At 35.7% G+C, this 24,224-nt stretch overlaps 1 protein-coding gene across 1 annotated transcript in view; it reads right to left on the minus strand.

The window, feature by feature from the left end:
- The window catches only part of SLC44A1 (solute carrier family 44 member 1), a 67,011-nt gene that overhangs the window by 17,810 nt on the left and 24,977 nt on the right, over positions 1 to 24,224 (minus strand). The window contains exons 3-10 of the mRNA XM_072404358.1: positions 21,716 to 21,858; positions 20,142 to 20,278; positions 15,606 to 15,699; positions 11,041 to 11,210; positions 6,863 to 6,952; positions 3,216 to 3,355; positions 1,409 to 1,595; positions 110 to 275 (exon numbers count right to left, since the gene is read on the minus strand). Coding sequence (XP_072260459.1) covers positions 110 to 275; positions 1,409 to 1,595; positions 3,216 to 3,355; positions 6,863 to 6,952; positions 11,041 to 11,210; positions 15,606 to 15,699; positions 20,142 to 20,278; positions 21,716 to 21,858 — 1,127 coding nt within the window. The remainder of the gene's footprint in view (positions 1 to 109; positions 276 to 1,408; positions 1,596 to 3,215; positions 3,356 to 6,862; positions 6,953 to 11,040; positions 11,211 to 15,605; positions 15,700 to 20,141; positions 20,279 to 21,715; positions 21,859 to 24,224) is intronic.

Consider the following 24,224-nt stretch of genomic DNA (forward strand, 5'->3'; position numbering starts at 1 on the left):
GAAATATATTATGCAGGTCACTAGGTGACCTTTCTTTCACTTTCCTTCTTTGTAGATGGTATTATGAGTATCATGAGAGGCAATGTAATGATGTGTTAAAACATCTCACCTTGTGAAATAATAAGTGACAACAGCTCCTGCTATGGTCATTTGCTGGCAGGCTAAAATAAACTCGCTGATCCATATGAGCCCTACTACATGATACCACCACATATACTGCAGAGGGCCATTGATCTTAAACTCCACAACCTTTTGTTCATTAGTATATGGATCACCTGCACAAAAAAAAGAAAAAAAAAAATCATCTGTGCAGTAAAGTTGTGCATAAGCATTATGCATTTTGGATAGATACAGAGATAAATATCAAAAGAAACAGATTTGAAAGGTTTAGTATACCTTTTTTTTAAACCGCCTAATAATTCTTTAGCCTAGTAAACACTTCAGACTAGTAAACACAACTACTGCTGCCTGAAATGATTAGTCAGTAATTGTTTGATGATAGGTGCACAACATAAATAGGTGTAAGACATGCTGCACGACAGGAGTACTAGTACTAACAGGAGGCACCAAAATATGGGGACATAAATTAACAATAATGTTGGTTCACACAGTGGACACTTGTACTACTAACACCACAGTTCACCCAAGACACCCACAATGGTACAAGAAAGAAAAAAGTCTGGATTATTCCAGAAAACCTGTACTAGAAAAATAGAATCCTTGAAATTCTTGGTAAATCAAAGTAATTCTGTATAGTAGGAACCGAAATGGTTTTCATATTTTTATTAAGATTTTCAGGATAAACCAACAGTAAATGCCTCAGGAATCGCAGACCCCGAGTGTAGCCCCAGGTATCTAATTTATTTCATAAAATCATGAAAGATGATAAATTTATGCCAAAATGTATATAAGTGTGTGCAGGGGCCCCAGACTGACAGAAACTTATAGGAATCATTTAAAATGCAGGTCAATTCTTCATTTACCATGATTATGTCTAAACTGGACATCATCACCGAACAAGTCCTATAGCTTTTTTGCAAACAATGCCAGATTTAGGATGGCATAAGATATTAAAGAAACTACAAGCACTCTGTCACCAGGTCCAAAAACTTTCTTCTGGTTTTGGAGGCCCTGTTTCTGCCTCTGAAATACTGACTTACAGAAAACAAGACTTTGAAGAACTTTTCAGACATTCTCCACATTATGGTGCCTACTTTACAGAATCATTTGCAATTTTTCAACTTTTTATTTTTTTTTAAGGTACATTTCTACTTTGAAGTAGAGAATCATTTTCAAAGAAATACATACACAGAATAGTAAATACATAAAAGACATCCGTCAAAAAGTTATGAATAATTTAGATTATTTTTTTTTCTGGTTTGCAGTGAACATTGTTTTTAATACATACCTGCAGTTCCCAGAAAAAGCAGAACCATGACCCAGTAGACCCAGAACAATAATAGAGCAAAAAAGGTCCAAAAGGGCTGGAAGACAAGCAGTGGGAGGTGTATGAAAACCTTTCCAGCCACATTGAACAAGGCAATTGTAAGGCCAACTCGCTTCCTCATAACCAGCATGATGAGCAACAGGATCACCTGTCAGAGCAGAAAGACAAGAGCATACACAGATGATAATAAAGAAAAGAGATGCAAAGACTGACCCATAGAAATTATGGGTCACATAGCTGCCTGTTCCTGTCAAAGCATACACGGGTTGTCTTTTTAATTGTACATTTCACTTTTTATATAATAAAATCCTTCTAAGCTCTTTGCAAAACTACAAATATATTTTTGATAAAATATTAGAACTAATGGATTGTAATGATACTTTTTCAAGCCTTAATACCATTCCAATATATAGGCAGTAGTACAATTCTGTCCTTTATTCTATATGTGCTAAAATACGCATGAAGAGTTTACCATTGTAAATACATAAAGGCAAGAATTTGTGGACTTGACCAGTAACAAAGATTCTCAGAAAGCATCTATCATTTGATAAAGCTATATATTCTGAAATAAATGTATTAATTTACATTTGCATTGTTTTCCTGCATTTCTTGTCTTGGGGACAGAGAATAAAACAAAAGCTCCTGAATGTGGATCATAGACAAATTTAAGTTAACCTACTGGGAACAATTTTTTTTTCTTCACATATAAAATGATTAAAATGCAAATTTTTGACCTGAAAATTACTAAAATACCCCAAATATATATATATATATATTTATCTAGATTTATCTGGATACCTGGCATCTTACACCGAGTGTCACATGTAAAGAGAATACCTGTCCCTTCTGCAATTCATAACCTGTCTGCTCACAACTGTTTTTAATTTTTGTTCTTACTTTTACATTTACATCTAATTATGCCTAAAAAAAAAATGTGGAAAAGGCTATGTGTAAAATAGCTCACTCACACACAAATGTAGATTAAAAAAGTAAACATTACGTTAATCTAAAACATCTGATCACTGAAAACGAACCATAATTTTCCTTTGAAGAGAAGCTTTGCTTGTTAAACATTTGCAAAGATCTATTGGTTTAGAGCTAATCAATGGTGACACATTTGCCTAATATTTATCATTATTCTATTTGATTCTCACAAAAGAGTAGAAAGGATGTTCTTAAACGTCTATTAGCAACAATGTGTGATACTAAAACTACAGAATAAACAGGGATCATTTCCACTTTGACAGATGGCAGTATCCTACAATGTGAATAATAAATATTTAAAAACAAGTTAAGGGAAAAAGTTGTTGTTGGCTTCCTTTTCTGCACATGCCATTTGCTGATATCTCCTCTATGTTTCCCTCAGGAGATGTTTGCCTTAAAAAATAAACCTGAGACAACATAAAGCCATACACATAAAAATGTATTTAAAAAAATCAAAACAAAAAATAAATGCTCAAGTCATACATATAAGGCAGTAAACGTATTGAAATTTCACTGGCTCCTAATAAACAGATGTACAACAGCACCACTCGCAGGGAGGATACCTCCACCAGTGTATCTTGCACTGACTACGGTGATGTATTTAATTATTACCTTCCTGAATTTTAACATAAAAGCACAGTTTAATTTAGGAGAGGTTTCACGAGCTATCCTCAGCCGTTACTGCTGTCACTCTGCTGCTATTAATAAACAAGTGAAAGACTGAGAAAGAGGTGACCCAGTTTCATGTATAGTCGGCATAATAAACATAAAGCAGGAACCTTACGGTAAAGACAGTGGCTGCAATGGCATAGATAAGCAAGGCTTGCTGGTTGTCTTTGGAAACTTGAAGTTGGTCTGGTGGAAGATCTTCACTGAACGATTTCCTGTGCTCAGCATACATCCACCAAAGAACGCCTGTACCTCCTGCGTAATAGAGCAAAGAGATATGGAAACATAAATAAAGATTAATAAACAGAAGGCTATTTGAAATCTTTACATATAAAATGTAGAGAATAGTAAAACCTGCACCAAGAAATAAAGAGATGAAATCCAGCTGGTAGCTACTATAAACAAATCTGTTTTATTATGGTTTCATAGCAATATGCTGCCAACCTATGTTAAAGAAGACCTCAACAAACAAAATAGCATTTTTGTTTTAGTTGGTGTTTATATATATTTATACAGTTTATATTATATGTTTATGCTCTCACATAGGAATATATCATATTAATTAAAAAAAATGACATGGTATTTTATGCAGTTCTGTCTCTATGGCCCTGATTTAATAAAGTTCTCCAAGGCTGGAGAGGATACACTTTCACCAGTGAAGCTGGGTGATCCAGCAAACCTGGAATGGATCTGGTCCAGAATTGAAAACATTTGCTAACAAATAAGTAATGACTTTTAGGAAATCCTTTCCAGGTTTTCTGTATAACCCAGCTACACTGATGAAAGTGTATTCTCTCCAGCCTTGGAGAACTTTAGTAAATCAGGGCCTATGTCCCCACCCAGGTTTTTTGACTGTGTCTGTGAGGGGTAACGCAATGCCACTCTATGGGGCTGCATTTCCACACACCTAACCACCAAAATCACAAAATAAACAATAAAATATGGTGGCCTGGTTGGCCTTGTTTGACAAACTACAGTTTTTTAGTTAATGTGAATGATTAGATGCATGTGCATCATTTTCCAGGAGAAGGGATGGCAACATGATGCATTATGGGCAGAAGACAGGTCAACAGTGGTAAAATATGCAATCTATGGGAAGCCGACAAAGCCACCAAAGCCATTGTGACCCTAATAAAATCTTGGCATCGGGTGCCACAATACACCTTCAGCGTTCCATTGGAGTCCATATCACACCAGTTTTGGTAGCAAAAGAGGGACCCACACAACAGTAGGCAGACTGCTCGGACAGCATGCTACAGACCAAAAATAAAAAAAAGTAGAGGTTACTTAAAAACTTCAATCTTACATTACAGCTATAGGCTTTTGTATGATAGTCTTTAAAAAAAGTACCAGATCCATTCACTACGTGATGTACAAAGCATATAGAAAAAACAAACAAAAACATTTTCTCTAACTGAGCCATTTCTTTTTTTTTCTTCTTTAGCTTACATGCTCTCCCTCCCAAAAACTGCACCTCACACAAAATGGTAGCCCTGCTTTAAATTTGGTACTTCAGCACATTAAATGAAGAAGCATTATTTAAACTTTATTGGCAGGGTAAGCATGTATTTGTGGGACTCCGCAAATGGACTGAAATTTTGTGCACTTGCATGATATGATAAACGATATAGTAACAGCTAAAGGTCAGCAATTCAGTGTTGCCCTGATTTAGAACCACTAAAGGTCTACTGTGTTATGCAAAAAGCCTTTAACATTATAAAAAGTGTATTGCATATCTGCTCCATGGTCTCTCTACATAAATGAAATGTGGGGGAAATAGATTATCATACTGATGAGCTACAAACTTCATTCAAGCATCCTATACAATATGAGGAAAATGTTCCATTTTATGATGCCTATAAAGGTGACCTACTTGATATGAAAAAAAAAGACCCTGGCAGTCTAAAGGAGGGAGTGTTGCAGTGTGATTTATTTAACGAATGACTTGTAGGTGTAACCAGGGACAGATTACCGGATTCTGAAAACAGCCAGCTAACAATGTTCTCTCCCATTCATTCCAAATTGTAAGGTTCCAGCACTATACCAGGGACAAGTACAAATCACACCATTTCTCTGATTAGAGGCACAAAACAGAGAGCTGCTTGATTATTTTTCATTCGAAAGCCAAGAATAAATCTTGCCTTGTCCTTCAGTGTCACCGGGTCATTTAATAAATTCAGAAGTTCAAATTACCACTAGCATTGGCTGTTACATGTACAAGAAACAATATTCTGTATGCAAAATGAAATAAAACCCACATGCAAGAAGTTTCTTGGTTTAAAATTGGTACTCCATTTTTAAGCAACATCACTCCCTCCTATTAAAGATGCAAATCTTTTTAAATTGGTTTCAAGAGCTGGGAACATAATACACAATGGACTATTAGATTTAACTAAATATTAGGCCCTTGCATGCGGACTGACAAAAAGGCTAGTACATTAGGTTATATTTTACTTTGAGAACATGGCTTTATGTTTTATATCACTTAAGAGAAAATTACACCATGAAGAGATGAATCTTTTTTTTTTATTAAATTAAAGTGACTAGCTGAAGTAGAGTAACAAATAATTTTTTTTTAACAATTACTATTATTACAAGCTATCAGTTGTTCTACGGTCTGCACACCACATAGCCACAGGATACTTGAAAGACTTAAATTAGGTTTCTGCATGAATGCCTGTTCTAAAACCTTATAGGAAAAAGTTAGATGTACTCGGGTGAGTTTACAGGAAGCAGATGATATAGAGGATGAATAAACTTGCTAAAACACTGTTATCATTAACAATTGCATTGAAACAAACACTTGTTTACTTTTTTTATTGCCACATATCAAAAACACTAATTACCTGCTAATAGGGTTTCTTATACTTACTTACTTATAGGTTTTGGTTATAGTTTCCATTGAGAGAATATATCTAAAATTTTATATACATATATTTGTCTGGAACCTCTCTTTATTATTCACAATGTAACATTTATGTAGGTCAAGGTTCAACAAACCTACAGCACTGCTGTCATATAGGAAAATCAGTAAGCAAATACAAAGTCAGGCCTGCCATTCTACCTTAGCAGAATACCCATTTCCCCAACCTAACCAATGTTGATGTTTGCCCTCCTCCAACTACAAGTATAGGCCCCACCTGTGGCTGTGGACATTGGTAAAGTGTATGTGAGGAAACCCACCCACCTACTCTTTTTTCTTCTTACTGGAACTAGAAAATGCACCAGGTAAAACCCGTGCATTTCTGAGGCCACAGTATTTGTAGATAAACTAAATTCTAAAAGGTACATATATTGGGGTGTAAAAGGTAAAAAACTGAATGAAAAAGTGTTGATCTGAGGTGAAAGGATAGGAGCTGATCAGCGTTGCAAAGGTGCTTTAACTTTTGCTGTTTGAGAGTGCATAGGTTAGGGTTTATCTAAGGGGTAAGGGGCATATATTTGGGATGATTTCTGGTGTGAAGATGCATGAATTAGGGAATATCTACAGTCTGAAACTGTAGGAATTAGGGCTAATCTGACGTCCAAAGGTGCAGGATTTGGGACAGATTTTGTCTGAAGGTGCTAACTTTGGCACATTATTGATTAGGCAGATTAGTTGTCTAATTTTGAAAATACCTTTAAAGGCTGGTGATTTCCAACTTCTAAAAAGCAATGCTTCATAACAGATTTATTATCATTAATATAAAAGTAAACATATATGCATGCTCTTACATTCATATGATTAATTCATCTAAATAGTAAAAGGCTTGCAAAACTCACCAAGGGATCCCAGCACCACCAGAATGGTTAAGATCCAAACAAGTACTTTAGAGATGTATCTGATTATAACCATCAAAATCATTGAAAGCACTGCAAAAAAAAAAATAAATAAGAAAGCCTTTTGTAAACAAAAAAAAGTTTGTAACATGCAATGATAATTTTAATAATCATTTTTAATATCAAAAGTACATATCTATGCAAGTTTGTAAACACCGCCAAACACTCAACCCCCCCCCCCCCCACTACTACAAAGTAATTGAAAATAATTATTCCATGAGTTGTGGATAACAGAGGTTCCTAACGCCAAAAGCATGACCCCAATAATCTTCTAATCTGTCTATATAAATGTATTTCTGACCACTATATTCAGAGGAACATTCTTCCCACTAACCATCAATGTGAGTAAACTTTTAACAGGGGTTTCCTGGAACCTGAACCTTATTTTAAGGGTTCCTTTGGGGTAAGAAGGTAAAGTATGAGAAAGTAATTATTTCCTAACTCATGTACTACTGTCATGATTGACAATCATACCAGTGAATTGTAGAGAACCTAACTTGTAGCTATATAGTCCCACTCACCTTCTAAAACTGTTCCAGATTTTTGGTACAGTTTAGATTGTTAGTTATGCCTACCCATCTTTGGAAAGATCCAGCCTCTACTTAGTGTTTATGGTACTATCTTCTAAAAATTCCAATAAAACTCACTTGTTAAAGCTGAAGAAAGCTTAGAACAAAAGACAACAAAATATATGTTTCCTAATTTGGGAGATGCCATGTTGACTTGATTTGTAGGTGCTTACTCTAGATCAGTTATACCTACCCTTCACTATTTAGAGGATTGTTCCACTTGTTAGAGGTTGTTCCCACTGTTCTCCATATGTGTTTTAAAAGGTGGTAACTTGCTGTTTTATTTAAAAGAAACCTATGCTGGCATAAATATGAAAGTTACAATTGCTAACTTAACTTATAAAATGTTACCCACTTTACTATGAAGCTAATTCAGTGGTTAAAACATTTATATTATAAACCAAATTACACATGTGGGTTGGGGCTTTTTGAATTCACTAGCTGCATACTTGTTTAAAGACATGGACTCAAAATACCAAAGTCATAATGTTGGAATCACTGCCAGGAAACTAGATGTATGTCTTTTAGTACAGGTTTTCTCTATAGAGCACAGAAAGGGCAGAAAAGTAACTAATGCCAGAAAGCTCTCGAAGGCGGTATATTTTGCCTGTCAGAAATCTGAGACCATCAGCACTCTACTTTGCTATAAATTACAGGGAAAGTGTTGCTGGCCTGATGTAGTGATGTGCAGAATACTTATCAGTATCATAGATGACAATGTTTCAGCTAAGTGTTATAGGTGGCCTTCGGTATCAGACATACCTGCTTTCAGCCAACCAATTTATTGATTTTACCTTTAAGCCTTGCTTGTGCATAAACTCAAGTGCTAAAAGGACACAGGCCAAATGAACCATGTGGGAAGATACAAGCAGTTGCAACTTGATTGTAACAACTTTACAACATGCGGCCAATTTATTTGTGTTAAGGTTTTAGAACAATGAGTGAAAAGTGATTGGTTTTAGTTAACTTACACTGTGTTGTATTTGTGTTACTGTTGTCCTGGAATGGACATGGATTTTGTGTCTTCATTTGTGTGGGTCTGAGCCAAATCATATTGTGTGAAAACAATGTTTTTTAATTCATCATGGACATGGACAGTAGTTCACTTTTGTCCATTGACAGTTATCGGCCAGAGTTAATTTGGAGGCTTTGAGCTTACCGAGTGTCATACAAGTGCAAAAGTAAAATTATGGTACCTATACTCAATTACCTGCCAACTTTCTATATGCTGATATCTCACCATGAACAGATTCACTTAAGCTAAATGTCATGACTGCAAGGTAAATAAGTTCTACAGAGCAGGGTAGTGTTAATGGCTGTAGGTATTTTATGAAGCTATGCAGAATGTCGTGTAATATACAAGTATAAATTGAATGTATAATATGTAGGTAAAGGTTAGCTTGCAGGTTAATAAAGCAATATAAAATAATGTACAAACCTAGGAAGATCATTTTTAAAATGAAAAAAACTTAGCATCAAAACCATGAAGCGATGAGGACTAAATCTGAACAAACATGCTATTTTAAGAAATAAATTATGTATTTAGGTATAAAATGCACCTCTGCCTAGGCTACAAACTTTTTATATATTCATATGAAATGACAAGAGAGCTTTAAAAAAACAAGGTAGCTATTTGTAATGGGATGTTACTTATTCTCAAATATACGAAGGTCACAACTAAGACTCTAAAAGTTAAGATTTCACATATAGCTCCATACACAGTGCTTTTCAGTTCTGAGAAGAGGCGGGGAGATGGGAATAGGCGGGAGGCACCCCGCTGCTTTCTTCCCTATAAAAGAAAATGACAGCAGTTGTCCCTAGTAGGGTTGTTTAATGATCTGCCATGACAGATTGCTAAACCCTGATATGGAACTACTGTACACACAGGATAATTTTTGCCCAAGAATTATCTAGAGCTATGTTCCGATTCCCGTGTTCTGACCATAGAAATTTAATTTTTTTTGAGAACTTTGAAAGCACTTTAGTGTACATGAGCTGGCACAAGTTAACTTTAAACACCTGCCCATTAAAAATAATAAAGAGTAATTACACACAGTAACCTATAGCAAAGTATTACAAAAACATACCCAATTGCCTATAGTAATCAGACTAATGACCCAGAAACAATAAAAACTAGTAAAAGGCAATTTAACAGAGTCAGAATTGCATTAACCTCAGATGGTTTAAAAAGATTTAGCCATTAACTTGCTGCTAATAATGGATGCTAGAATGGACATTCAGTAAATGTGCAGCTGTATTTCCCAAATCTACTCATTCGAGTAAACATTTATAAGAAAATACATATGTAATCTAGCAATTGACATCTAGAGTGATGGATTACCAATTAACAATTCACATATTGGGCCTGATTTATTATAGCTCTCCAAGGCTGGAGAGGATACACTTTCATCAGTAAAGCTCGGTGATTCAGCAAAAGTGTAATGGATTTCTTCAAAGCCATTTGCTATTTGCTAGCAAATGTTTTGAATCCAGGACCAGATTCATTCCAGTATTGCAGGATTACCCAGTTTCACTGATGAAAGTTTATCCTCTCCAGCCTTGGATCAGGCTCATTGTTAAGTGCTTAATCTGGTGGAAAATGTTCAGAACCTCTGTCAGGTTTTTTACTGCTGTTGAGTTACCTGTCGCAGAGTTTACCCCTTACACTTCTTGGCAATTCACCAGATAGGGAGTGAAGGGAGATCTCTCCAATGGGCACTCCCACAGTAATACACTATTTTTGTAATAGAAACAGAAAGTGGTAGAATCTCACAAACATCAATAAATTAGACTGCTGTTTTTTTATATACTGTTTGGAGAACTGAAGCAGCATATTAGCCGAAGGCTGGGGACAAGTAAAAGCAGGTGGGAAGAGAAGAGTGTCGGTTTCTGAGGGCTTGGGGCAAGCAAAACTGCTTTTTATTTGGAACTCTAGACAAAAATGAGCTCCTAAACGAGGTGCCCAACTGCAAGGGAAGTTTAGACATTTTTGTCTTGAGTTCTGCTTTAAACAACTGACTTTTGTCATGTACTAAGCATTTCAGGTTTGGAGAATTTTGGTTAATAATAAGTGTTGTAGCAGAGAGAGGCACAGCAGTGTGTTATCACTACTTACATGTGGACCACCATTTTTTTATGTTTGATTTTTATAAAGTATAATTAAAAGAATAATTTGCCATTACTATTAATGCAGTAGAGTAAAAGGTAAACATTTACAAATTGTCTACATTATACTTTTCCATTTCAGTGGTATGACAATACAGTTGATAAAAGAAATGTTCTTCCATGCAAATTAAAATATGTCAGGTCTGAGAACAGATCAATGAAAAGCAAAATCAGCAAAATCAATGAGCAGGAGCAAAATCAATGAAAACTGCAATGTTTGCAGGACAAGAGCCCTGGTCCTGTATAATAAGCACATTTTTGGGACAACAAATACATTTTGGAAATAAAATGTCAGTACCCTTTTAGCCCCACAAGAATTAAAAGATGATAGTAAATTTCCTATAACAACACTACACAATGAAGTCTAATAATCAGAAAAGCCATTACCTAGTGACAAAAAGCAAAGTCCAATTATAATTTCTTTGCTGGTCATTACTCCACTAATCAGCCTGTGCAGGACACTATTGTCACTGACAAAAGTGATCAAGGCTTCTGCAAACTTGGCATAGCAGGAAATGTTCACAGGAGTACAGCGATGGAAGAATGGAATAGGTGCACTGGTGACACAAGGAGAAAAAAAAAACAAAAAAGGAAAAAAAATTACTCCTACCGAAATATAAAATGGAAATGTAACATCAACAAACAAATGAAAAGGTGAATGGAAGCCACAATTCTGTAATTTTATCAATAGTGGTTGATATTCTACATATCTTTTAAAAGCGGTTATGAATGAATATTGAAAGGCACATGGTGAGCAGTGGTTGATAATGTCATCAATGGGGTTGAATGGATATGAAAGCCAAACCCAAAACAGAGTGTGGACAATCTAAATAAACCAGCATTTTTGCCTACATTGGCCAAATTGAAAAAGTTGAGATTTTAGTCACATGAGTACTGACTTCATCGAACTTGCTCTAATGGTATCATCTTGTGTCTGTATTGATAACTTACCTGAGCATGCACACAGATCATTTTTTTTGACCACATATATATATTAAAAAAATTAAAATTATTTTGTATATGAAGACAAAATTATTAGTACACATGAGATTATAATTGGAGTAACAATTACCTATTTTTCCCAGCCACATGCAAAAGCTGGCAGCTAGAATTTTCAGGACATTTAAAAATGGCAGCCTCAATGATATAGGTATTACAGGTTACACGTGAGGTGTTACTTAATACTCAATACTCTGCTAAAGGTCACATTTTTAAATGCTTGCATGGCTTTGGATTTACTTTTTACCCAAGAGTGGCCAATGTCCAAAAGCAATTTGCCGGTGTGAAAACATGTGTTACCTTAGTAGAAGACTCCTTAGCTGCTGGACCATACATGAATTAGCAGCTGAAAATCATACATCAACCAATCTTCACCAATTGCATGTTTTGGGAAGATCACTTATATAGGCTACTTTATACATTCTGATGACAAAATATTCTAACACAAACTCCCACGACAGAGAAAGAAGTGTTTCTTTCAAACTGGTAGAATATGACAAAAGGTAGGATATAACAGGTATATGAAATGGTTATTCATGCTGGATATCAAATAGTAATTGGCTCAAAATGTTAAGAAGACAGTGAGAGGACCATAGGAATGCTACTTGTCAACATAACATACTGCCATTTTGTTTTATTTTGACTGTTATGGTACACTTATAGAGTATTTATTTTAATGATTCCTTACTCTGTTTTCTGCTTAGTGTACAATAAAAGACTTAAAGTCCTCTATACACCACACTGCATATTTTGAATAACCAACACTGAAATGCAAAATTATAAACTTTCGAAAAAAAGTCACAAACAATATTAGTTTCAGTTTTTTAGATGATAAGGGAGGTTCTGAAGATTTCAACCCATTGCTTAGCAATAGTGCATTAGCTGGATTGAAAGCATACCCTCAACAAAGAGTTCCTCATGCAATAGCAGCCTATCATTTCTCATAAAGATCACTGAAACCAATCAAGCGAAATGTCAAGACTGAGGCTTTTACAGGCAAAACATATGCTGGCGTATCAAAAGAGAAAACATGCAGTAATCGTAAAAAAAAATAAAAACTTACAGAATACAATATATATTTTGGCACAGGTATACAAAAAAAAAAAAAATATATATATATATATATATATATATATATATATATATATATATATATATAATATTATCTAACCAAACCTCAATATGCTTTAGCCACTGCAAAGTAAATGCTGAATATTTATAATACAGACAGTTCATGCTACTGGTATCAGGAACTGAAATGCAAGAGGAAGAGAAATGTACAGGCTTTTATTTTTATTTTAATATAAATTAAAATCTCATCAGTGTATAATTGTAAATGTGCATGACAATAATATTAATGGGACTATATTGTCCCATTACATTTGATGACTTTTTACTGCTTTTGAATAGACTGATCCTTGTTTATCACAGAGGCTGTTTATCAGTATTCCAGTCAGGCCTAACTCCCCCCTAGTTATTTATTGTTGGATCCAGCCTAATTGAATTGTCACATTAACGCGAGTTTCGGCGATATTATCGATATCAACGGGTTCCCGCACAATAACCCCAATTACTATGCCTAAAGAGCAGAAGCAATGTGCAGCTACCAGTCTCCGGAAGGTTGACCTCGAACGTTGTGTCCTCAAACCTGAATAGACTGAAAATGTATTCTTCGTCCAACACGGCAACAAAGCCCCGTGTTTAGTGTGCAATGACACCAACAGCACTTTCAAATGGTCAAATCTCAAGGGGCACTTCGATTTCAAGCACACGCACATGTACAGAGACTACACCGCAGATGAGTGAAGCTGTGAAGAGTGAAGCTGCTCGCTTGCAGTCACAGTTAGAAAAAACCTTTCCTTGGACACCTTGTTTCTTCTGGCCTGGTGTGCCTTCGTGACCTCCTGAAATGGCCTAGTAGTCCAAAAAGTTTTTTTGTTTATCACAATGCAAGTCTATTGGTCAACTGAAAATAATGACCAGTACACAAAATTGTGTAAATCTCATTAAAGCATGTAGTTATCACCTCTATTCTAGGTCCTTGATGCTTGTCTTTTGGATTATTTTACAATGGAACATATGTTGTGTCTCCCAGTTGTTGGTCTTTAAAGGGATTCCGCAGTGACACAGGCATAGTGGTCTCCATTGCAGGTTTTATTCTAAACATTCTAGATGCCTACCTGTGTCTTACTTCAGTATGTTTCAAGAATTAATAATAATCAAGCAGGCTGTAAATGAGTGTCAGAAAAATTGTTAGAGCTACTTATCTGTATACATTTTCTGGGTCAGCAACCAATACAGTATTTTAATAAAGGTGTTCAACTGACAGCCATGAACCTTTCATTCTCAGAAGAGAAATTCAGTAATGGCAGCCTCTATTACTCCCTTTAAGTTTAAGCTGACAATAAAGAACGCTATCATCAGTCTGAAACATTATGTTTGCTGCAGCTCCACTTTATCTTGTTTTAAAATCATGCTGAACGTTTACCAATACAACAAGGATGGTTACCAAACTTGCTCTTTTGTGTCATGCCCTGCTACATACAGCAAAATATCAAAACAGAGAGAGACAAATAAAATATACAGTAGAATAAAGCAGTTTCTATTCTCTAACAGCATCATAAATCAGCCCAGACATCTTAAATAGAAGACTGGTAGTGGCTAAAAGTCTCTGCGCTGCCTTTCATTTAAGTTTGTGCAGGCAGACAGTTGGGGTTATGACTGTCTGTTGGCTTTTTCCATTATGTGAGCTAGAGTCTCAGCTCTTAATAATAAGAGGTTTCAAAGCACTTACTATGGGATAAAAGAAAAATCTATATTATATCTACAATGAAAAAATAAATATCATTATAGGCCAAAGTGCAACTCTATGAAGAATGCAATGCTAACCACAGATATTTGGTGATTTGGTCTGTTTTTGTTTACCAATAAGAAACAAACAAAAAAAACACGCAAATAAAGGTCTTTTTAACAAAGAGCCACATTTTTTAAAACTTTTTGTTCACTGGTAGAATCAACTTTAGCTAACTCCACTATACATATGTTTATTGTAGAAATGCAAACTTCCTTATGTCTTTAATTACTTTTTACAAATACAACTCTGCATAGCTTATGTATAGGAAGTTGTAAAAATTTGAACTGCTTTAAGTGCAATTCCAGCACGTTTTAACAAACTATAAACAAATAAAAAACATAGAGAATACTAATATTTTCTGCCCAAAAAACTAAACATAACTTTTTTTTGAATGTATACTAGAAAAAGTAGAACACTACTCTAGCCAACTCCCTGTTGGGAGTTGTTAACCAACATTTGGTATTGTTGCTAATCAGATGCGAAGTTTCTAGCCTCATCTTCTGGTGGCAGCATGTCATCACTCAACAGAAGGAGAAAGGAGAAAATAGTGGACAAAATAATACAAAACCATTGCTGCGCCATGTTTTGTGTCTTTAAATACTGAAAGTTCCAGCAGAGAACACAGTAACAGGAAGCAGTATGTATATGACATAGTTGTACTGCCAACACGAGTTACTATCATCATGTATTCATATAATGCCGACATACTAACCAGGACTTTAAAGAGTTAATTTTCATGTCATCAACTGTCTCCCAGAGACGCTCACAATCTAATGACCCCACCATCGGCATAGTCTAATGGCTTTAACAGTGGTAGGTCAGTATTCAGGGAACCAGTTTTTGGAATGTGAGAGAAAACTGGAGTGCCTAGAGGAAACCCATTCAAACTTTATGCACACAGTAACATGGCCAAGATATGAAGTCCCCAGTGCAACAAGGCCACTGTGCCACACAAATATTTTTTGGGTTACGAGGTGAGTTTTATCCAAAACACTTTTTGTTTGTAGTGGCATCCACTTTATTATGTTTTATTAAAATGGTAAACACAGGGTGTGTATAATAGCACCAGATCAAAGTTCGATCTTCATCTTTAACTCACCTTACTGGCACTGGAAGCTTTGGGCACAAAGATGATGCTTTCGCATTGCTTGTGTACTGGCTTGGGGATAGTGCATAATCACAAAGATTTGACCCTGTGAAGATAAAGCAAAGCAATTCATATGGTAAATATAAAACTCATTTCAATCAATTGTGATTCTTTGTTCAGTCACCAGTTAAAAGAAATGTCTTTTTGTGAATACTAAAGGCTTTTAGGAAACCTATGACCTTTATAACCCTATAATAGGAGAAACCTTGAGGCTCCCTTTACTTATTTTCTTGAAAAAGCATGTTGCCTGTGTTATGTTGATTAGTAGCCTCTATACTTTGAATTTTAGTTTAACATTTCTAGAACTTTTCTGATCTGCATACTTATGGATCAGTAACACAAAGCATTCAAGCTCGAGCTCAGCAATTAGAAATATATCAGTAATGACAGACCTGATTTTCACCACCTTTTTTCATGAATGGAAGTACATCACAACATTGCAATGGAGTGTAGTATCCCACAGGAAACTATACAGGAAACATGTTTTTATAGATACATATATACTGTCAAACCTTACTGTTTTCTAAGGTTTATGAGGTGTCTTTATATCATGTTTTACCCTAAAGAATAACTGTTATTGTAGAGAAATAAAAAGGAAGACAGGATTTTTTCACTTCCTTTCTGTATACATAAATGTATATGTTTCACATATTCAGTGTTATTATATAATCATCTCAGGTTTGTAAACAGAGTTTGTTAAAGATGAACTCAAGACAAACTACTAAATACACAGTTACGCATGTACTGTATGTGATTTTTTTTTAACAAACCATGTATTTAAAATCCTGTTCAGCCAGGTTTTAAAATAACGCAAGGTCCTAAACCTTCTTGTGAACTAAACTATATTAAAGCAAAGCAGCCTAGTCAGGAATCCACCCAAAGATTTGACTTTACATTGAAGTAGAATCAGCAAACATATGAGGTAAATCAGTATGCACTTTCCCGATAAAGAGAAACTTAGGTTTGTGTGTCTGACAGCATTGTGCACAAGTAACAAACCTGAGGGACTGGCTAAAAATGTTCCCCCTTTTTTACATACAACAGTATTTTATAAATAAATTAATGTGATACAAAAATGGTCTGTCCATAAGATGCTGAGAAAATGACTGCCAGTGGTAGCAGCATAAGTTTCACTGTCATCATACAGTGGACCAATTTATTAAAGCTCTAGAGGCTAGAGAGGATACACTTTCATCAGTGAACCTGGGTGGTCCAGCAAACCTGGAATGAATGTAGGTTTGCTAGATCATCCACGATTACCCATAAAAGTGTATTTTCTCCAGTTTTGAAGAGCTTTAATAAATCAGGCAAAATATTTGAAAGGAGTGCAATTTTGCAACTGATATTTTGTAAACCACATGAGACTGTCAATATTACTCTAACTACTGGGAAATAGATCACCACACATGTAGTGCTGAATATGGACAATATCAGAAGTCCAGTCCCGCTTGGGCAAATATTTAAAATATGTAAATTCCCAGCAATTTTGAAGAATAAAGAGCAACCTGCAATCACACAACTTCCTTCTTCTAAAGCACTGTCCTTTGCCCAAGCAGCAATATAGAAAATCAGTATATTTGCACTATTTCCCGTTATGCCCTGGAGTGCATATATAGTTAGGTCCATAGATTTTTGGACAGAGACAAAATTTTTCAAATTTTGGTTCTGTACATTACCACAATTAATTTTAAATGAAAACTCAGTTGTAGTTGAACTGCAGACTTTAAGTTTTAATTCAGTGGGTTAAACAAAAAGATTCCATAAAATGTGAGGAACTAAAGCCTTTTTTTACACAATCCCTTCATGTTAGGGGCTCAAAAGTATTTGGACAATTGACCTAAAGGCTATTCCATGGGCTGGTGTGGGCAATTCCTTTGTTGTCTTTTTAAATTAAGCAGATAAAAGGCCTGAAGATTGATTGATTTGAGGAGGGGGGCGCTTGCATGTGGAAGTTTTTGCTGTAAACAGACAACATGCGGTCAAAGGAGCTCTCCATGCAGATGAAACAAGCCATCCCTAAGCTGCAAAAACAAAAAAAAAACCCATCAGAGAAATTGCTACAATATTAGGAGTGGCAAAATCTATAGTTTGGTACATCATGAGAAAGAAACAAAGCACTGGAAAAGTGCAGAATCATTTCCATGGTGCAGAGAAACATCTTCACAACAGCCAAGCAAGTGAACAACGCTCTCCAGGAGCTAGGCATATCGATATCCAAGTCTACCATAAAGAGAAGACTGGATGAAAGTAAATACAGAGGGTGCACTGCAAGGTGCAAGCCACTCATAAGCATTAAGAATAGAAAAGCTAGATTGGACTTTGCTCCAAAACATCTAAAAAAGCCAGCACAGTTCTGGAAAAACATTCTTTGGACAGATGAAACCAAGATCAACCTTTACCAGAATGATGGAAAGAAAAACGTATGTAGAAGGCGATGAGCAGCTCATGATGCAAAGCATAGCACATCATCTGTAAAACATGGCGGAGGCAGTGTGATGGCTTGGACGTGCATGGCTGCCAGTGGCACTGGGACACTAGTGTTTATCCATGATGTGACACAGGACAGAAGCAGCCAAATGAATTCTGAGGTGTTCAGAGACATACGGTCTGATCAAATCCAGCTAAATGCAGTCACATTGATTGGGAGGCGTTTCATAATACAGATGGACAATGACCCAAATCATACAGCCAAAGCAACCCAGGAGTTTATTAAAGCAAAAAAGTGGAATATTCTTGAATGAACAAGTCAGTTCACCTGATCTTAACCCAATGGAGCATGCATTTCACTTGTTGAAGACTAAACTTCAGACAGAAAGGCCAACAACTGAAAGGCCTGGCAGACCAGTAAAAAGAAGGAAACCCAGCATCTGCTGATGTCTATGAGTTCAAGACTACAGGCTGTCATTGCCAGCAAAGGGTTTTCAAACAAGTATTAGAACTGAACATTATATTTTCAGCTTCTGAATTTGTCCAATTACTTTTGAGCCCCTGAAATGAAGTCATTGTGTTAAAAAAAAGTATTTATTTTCCCACATTGTTATGCAATCTTTTTGTTCAATCCACTGAATTAAAGCTAAAAGTCTGCAGTTCAACTGCAATCTGAGTTGTTTAATTTAAAATTAATTGTGGTAATGTACAGAACCAAAATTAGAAAAAAGTTGTCTGTCCAAATATTTATAGACCTAACTGTGTGTCTACCTATGTTCATGCACACACCCTAGAAGTCTACATAAAACTTTTTGCAAGAAATATTTGCTTTCGTTACCTTAAAATCTAAACTTTCTAAAGTCTTGATTGGCCCCTAGTTCATACAAATTCTGCACTCAGGTTTTAGCATCTGAGTCACTGATTTTTTTTTACTATAGGGTTTGTAGTGGCCATTAGGGCTGTTATGCATTTAGGAAGATTTTTTTTTTTTAGTGGATTTTGTAAAATGTATTAAAATGCTAATTGTTAAAATATTTAGCATTGGAAAACCATTTCCACATTTTCTCTTGAATAAAGTGAAACTGAGGAAAGACTTCTATACTTGTAAGCACCAGAAAGGCTCCAGAGGTCAATTATTCCCATGACTGTTATTTTTAAGTATCTCTCCATCAGGATTTACATCTTCGGCAGTAATAAAGGAATTTATGTATTCATCTCTGTTGTCAGTCGGTCATAAAGGAGTCCTTGCTGTATTTTATGTGTTCAAGGAGCTGCACCCTACATGTTTTATTGCTTTAGAGATACAAGCTAATGAAACAGCCAACAGCAAAAAAAAAAAGAAAAGGATTGTTAAAAAACAAATCAAAGTGGCTATTGGTTGGCTACAGATGGATGAACGCCTCATGGAGGATAACTTGACAGAGACACCTTAATACCAATTTTTGCAGTAATGAAACCTAACGTTTACCTTTCTGTTATATCAGTAACAGGTTTTATCAGCCTATACGGATTTAAATATTTTCCATTTCTACACATAAAAGACAAATTGCCAATCTCAGTTTTCAATTTGGAAAAAATTGACATTTAAGAATATGTGCTTTTGATTTTGGTATTGGCTCCTGCTGTACACAGCTAAATTCTTTTGGCTGGCACTGAATGTGACCCTGGTGGAATCTAGACATGTAAGATCCATGATATTTGCATGTCAAGGGAAAATAAAGTATTTCTGGATGTGTTAGAATTTCTGCTAGATTTTTGAAGCTGTCTTTGCACCCACTGGGAAGACTCACCTGCTATTCTTCCAGGTAAACATTTTCACAGGGTATAAACATAGTGCAGCTTTTTAAATTCATGCTTTGGTTTAATAAAGGAATTACCTTACTTTATAGAAATCTCTGTCATTTTTTTAAATGAAAATTCTATTGAAGACCATCAAAACTAAATTTGGGTGACAGGAGGCAGCCAAGAGTTTGGCTTTATCCAACCACACCCTAAACTGTGTACATAAAAAGGTTTTGATACCAGTTTTCAATGAAAAACACCAAAGTCTTCAAAACCTACCATTGTTTTCAGCAAATTTCTGAATATCTGACAAAGTTTTAAGCTCTTCATGCGGGCACTGGGAAACACACAATGCTACAGATTTTATTTTTCTGTTTATCAAGTCCAGGTTACAAGGATCCAGAAAGAATACATACCTAAATTACAAAAAAAAAAAAAAATTCAGTAATCATCACAAGGTTCTACCTAACTGTAAAATCATAAATACTATTTTGATTGATTGTAATGCAGCAATATTCTATTGACAGAAGAAGACAGCAATGCCATTTAAGTTAAACTAAACTTGATGTAGATGTGTGTGAGCTTTTGCGGTAACTGGCACATTTGCACAGTGACTTTGTGCTTTTTTGTGTTTACTTTCTCTTTAAAACTACACATAGATCTAAAACCACAAAGTGTGTAAGTAAGGTGAAGCTATAAGGTACATTAGAAGTGATTTAGGGATCCAAGGGCACTGGGACAGTTGTCCTTGCTTAACTCAAAGAGTTTTTTAAAATGGCCTATATGAGGAGTTGGGAATGGGAGTTGAGGGTATCCTTAGAGGATTTCAACTGTGAAAAGATTTGAGCTGCCACTGCGAGGTACCTCCTAACATCCCAGGTTTCGAAAAATCCTACAAAGTTTTTTTTCCTTAGTACCTCACTCCACTTAGAATTGCCAAGTTTGTCCCTGGATAATCCCCAAATTGTGCACAGGAGAGTGACATGGTCCACATTTGGTTATCCTTGGTGGTCCCAAGGCAGTGAAAATATGGATCATATACCCATCTATACAGGAGTCCTGACTGTACTACATGTTGAACTTAAATAAACCAGATCCCCAAAACTGTTCAAAAGTTGATTGGTTTGCACATTGTACTGCTTGAATATTATGGTTTGTATATTTTGTATTTTGTTTTGTAAGTTTAATAAAAAAAAAAAAAAAAAAAAAAAAGTTTAATAAAAAAAAGTTGATTGGCTTATCTTTAAATTCCTCCATAGTTTTTCTATGGTACTCCACAGGTTCAAAAGTATCACGATCAATGGAAAAAATCACATTAATAGCCTTAGGCAAACATGCTGAATTTCTGGAGATCTGGTCCCCCTGGATTGAATATATCAAGCTTAGACCTAGGTCATTAATGCTTTAAAACTTAAGATGCCATTGCCCACCTGGGGAGTTTAACCCCAGAAGCTGTCAATACATTACCTTTAGCTTATTCAATGTCATGGGGGATTTAAAGGGACAAGTAAAATTAAAACAAAACCGGATTCACAACAAAACAAAACAAAACAATTTTTTTCTTACTGAGATAATAAAAGAATACCAAGCACCAACACAGTGCCCTATTATCCTGGTAATGTACAAAAAATGCTACATTTCCACACAAGGTTTTGGCTGGAATTGGGCTTCACTGTATAAACAAAAAACACTTTGGCACTTTGTTAATTTGCTAGGGTATGTCACTGATGTTCTATCCCTGACTAAAACAAAGAGGCAAATAACTGCCAAATTCTTACAAATACAATGTAGAAATATATATCTGGCCTATAGTTTAAAAAATATACATATGGCTTCAAATACATTTCACTTACTTTCGATTGGTGTGGTCTAAACCACTGTTCTCAAAGCCTTCTAACTTAGCATTCTTCTGTCCACAAATATTTCCGTAGCTGTCATAACCAGAGATTAAGCGTGAGGCAGCTCCGGTGTATATGGAGAAGCCACAAATAAAGCCCTGCAAAAACAAAATGCAAACCATCTTTTAATGTGTGTTCATATAGTTCAATATCATAATTCGTCATTCACTCATATTTCACCCTGTATTGTCTCTTGAAAAAAAGATGCAAACACAGAAAAATATCTTGTGATCATACCAGAAATCCATTGAGCTTGCAATTTCCTCTGCCTATACTGAACTGAAATCACAAGCAGTGTTATCAGCTCCAACCAGTTGCCTCTTTGGCCTACAGAAATAATCCTCTACGTTACAGAGGTAAAGAATAGAGAAGTGTTTTGTACCACTGATATTTTGTATGGTAACAATGCTGATCCTTAACATATAAGTGAACGTTGTCACCTACTGGCAGGATTACCAGGAAAAAAAGCCTTAAAAAAGAAAGCCAACACTAGTAACTAAACCTAAGGATTGAAAAGCTGAAATTTCTTTATAAGGGTTAAGATACACCTTATAGTTTTGAGAACCACTATTGATGTAAGTATTTTTTTTTGTTTAACCTTTAGTTAGTGTAACACTGATCTGGTTTAAAAACTCTTGATAGTGCTTCTGGGTAGAAGAAAGAACCCAATTAGAACTTGAGATCAGTCCAGCTACGCTAAAGGCATGTACACAAATTCATGTTGCTGGAAATTATCTTTTGTAGATGTTTCCAGCAACGCTGCAATGAATAAGAGCTGTACACAGCATTCTTTGGTTCCATTCTGTTCATATCAGGCAAAAATCATCCAATGTGTGTACAAAGCCTTGAGATGTCACAATTGTGCTAGTCACTGCTCTCCTTAATGATGGCTCTGACATGCCAAACAATGGCTGCTTACACAAATACAGTGTAGAACAAAGCATGGTAATGCCAATGATTGTGGAAAGGAAACAAATGTAGAAAGACCACAGACAATACTAGTAACTAGTCCTTTGCAATCTTCCTAACTTCTTTCGGGGCACAGTTAAGGGCGTCTTTTATCTAATTAAACATGCAAAATAATAAGCTTGAAGAAAAAAAACTTATTAAAGAGGTCCCCATCCCGCATCGTCCCGGCATCCATCTGCAAGGCGGGGGCCGCCATCTTGGTCTCTTCTTCCGGGTTCTTCTTCCTGTGTGACCCAACCCAGGCGCAAGATCGGGTGACATAGGTTGGAAAAAAAAACATGCCGATCCCACTGCAAATGCATGGGATCGGAATTTTTTTTCCCCCCCACGAAACAGTGGGGAAAAAAACAGAATTTTCCTTAACATAAAAAGGTTGTCTACCCTTATATGCAAGGTGAAATTTCTGAGTTTAGGTACGCTTTAACACAACATATTGCCATATGGTCTCCTGTTCCTGGATTACAATACTCTATGATAGGGCTGAAAATTGGCTGACTCAATTAAAACAAGGCTCTGCCTGTGTGGCAGATAACTAAATAAATCTATACTAGACATACACCATGCCATTTTCTCTTGATGGTATTTTCAATCAATAGTGCAAAAAACCTAAATCGATCCTTCAATTGGACTAGAACATTTTGGATATACCATCCACTTGTTTGATATTCAATAAATCATTTTCATCATTTTATCAAACTGAAACATTATTAGAAGCATAAAAGGTGCTTTTGCTTTCAAAACAGCTGTTTCCAAATTGACTAAAGATAAATTAATAATAAGTATTCTGCCCAAAAAATTGTAAATATATGAGGAGGTGCTAAAAAGTTCCTGGCCTTGCCCCCCTTTCAGATGAAATAGAAAAACTAGTGTGGGAGCATATGAGAGCCTAAAATCTTAGTATGTAACTGTGCAAATATTAGGTCTTTGCGATTCTTAAAGCTGTTTTTTTCTTTTAGTGGGAAGCTGTGATGGCAGAGGCACAAGCAAGTTTTACATTGTTGGAGTTACGGGCCGTCATGAAGTTTTTGTTTCCCCAGGAAAAGGAAGGACACTTCTCCCCCAGTGTTTGTGACATCTCAGTGTAAATGTCCTTTGTGGACTTTCCCTGGAGAAACAAAAACTTCATGACGGCCTGAAACTCCAACGACGTGAAACTTGCTTGTACCTCTGCCATCACAGCTTCTCACTAAAAGAAAAAACAGCTTTAAGAATTGCAAATACTTGATATTTTCACAGTTACATACCAAGATATTAGGCTGTCATATGCCATCACACTCGTTTTTCTATTTAATCTGGAAGGGGGCAAAGCCAGGAACTTCTCAGAAACCCCTCTTATACAATTGCCTTGTTAGATTTAACATTTTCATCGTTCAGTCGAAAATACTGAAAAATTCTGTCGAAATTATTTTGTATTTGATTGGATACGGGAGTTTGTATCCAATCCAATACAAAATAAGAATTTGAATTTGCAAGTTATTTACTTTTATTTTATTTT

This window comes from Pyxicephalus adspersus, chromosome 3 (genome assembly GCF_032062135.1).
Source record: "Pyxicephalus adspersus chromosome 3, UCB_Pads_2.0, whole genome shotgun sequence".
Taxonomy (NCBI): Eukaryota; Metazoa; Chordata; class Amphibia; order Anura; family Pyxicephalidae; genus Pyxicephalus; species Pyxicephalus adspersus.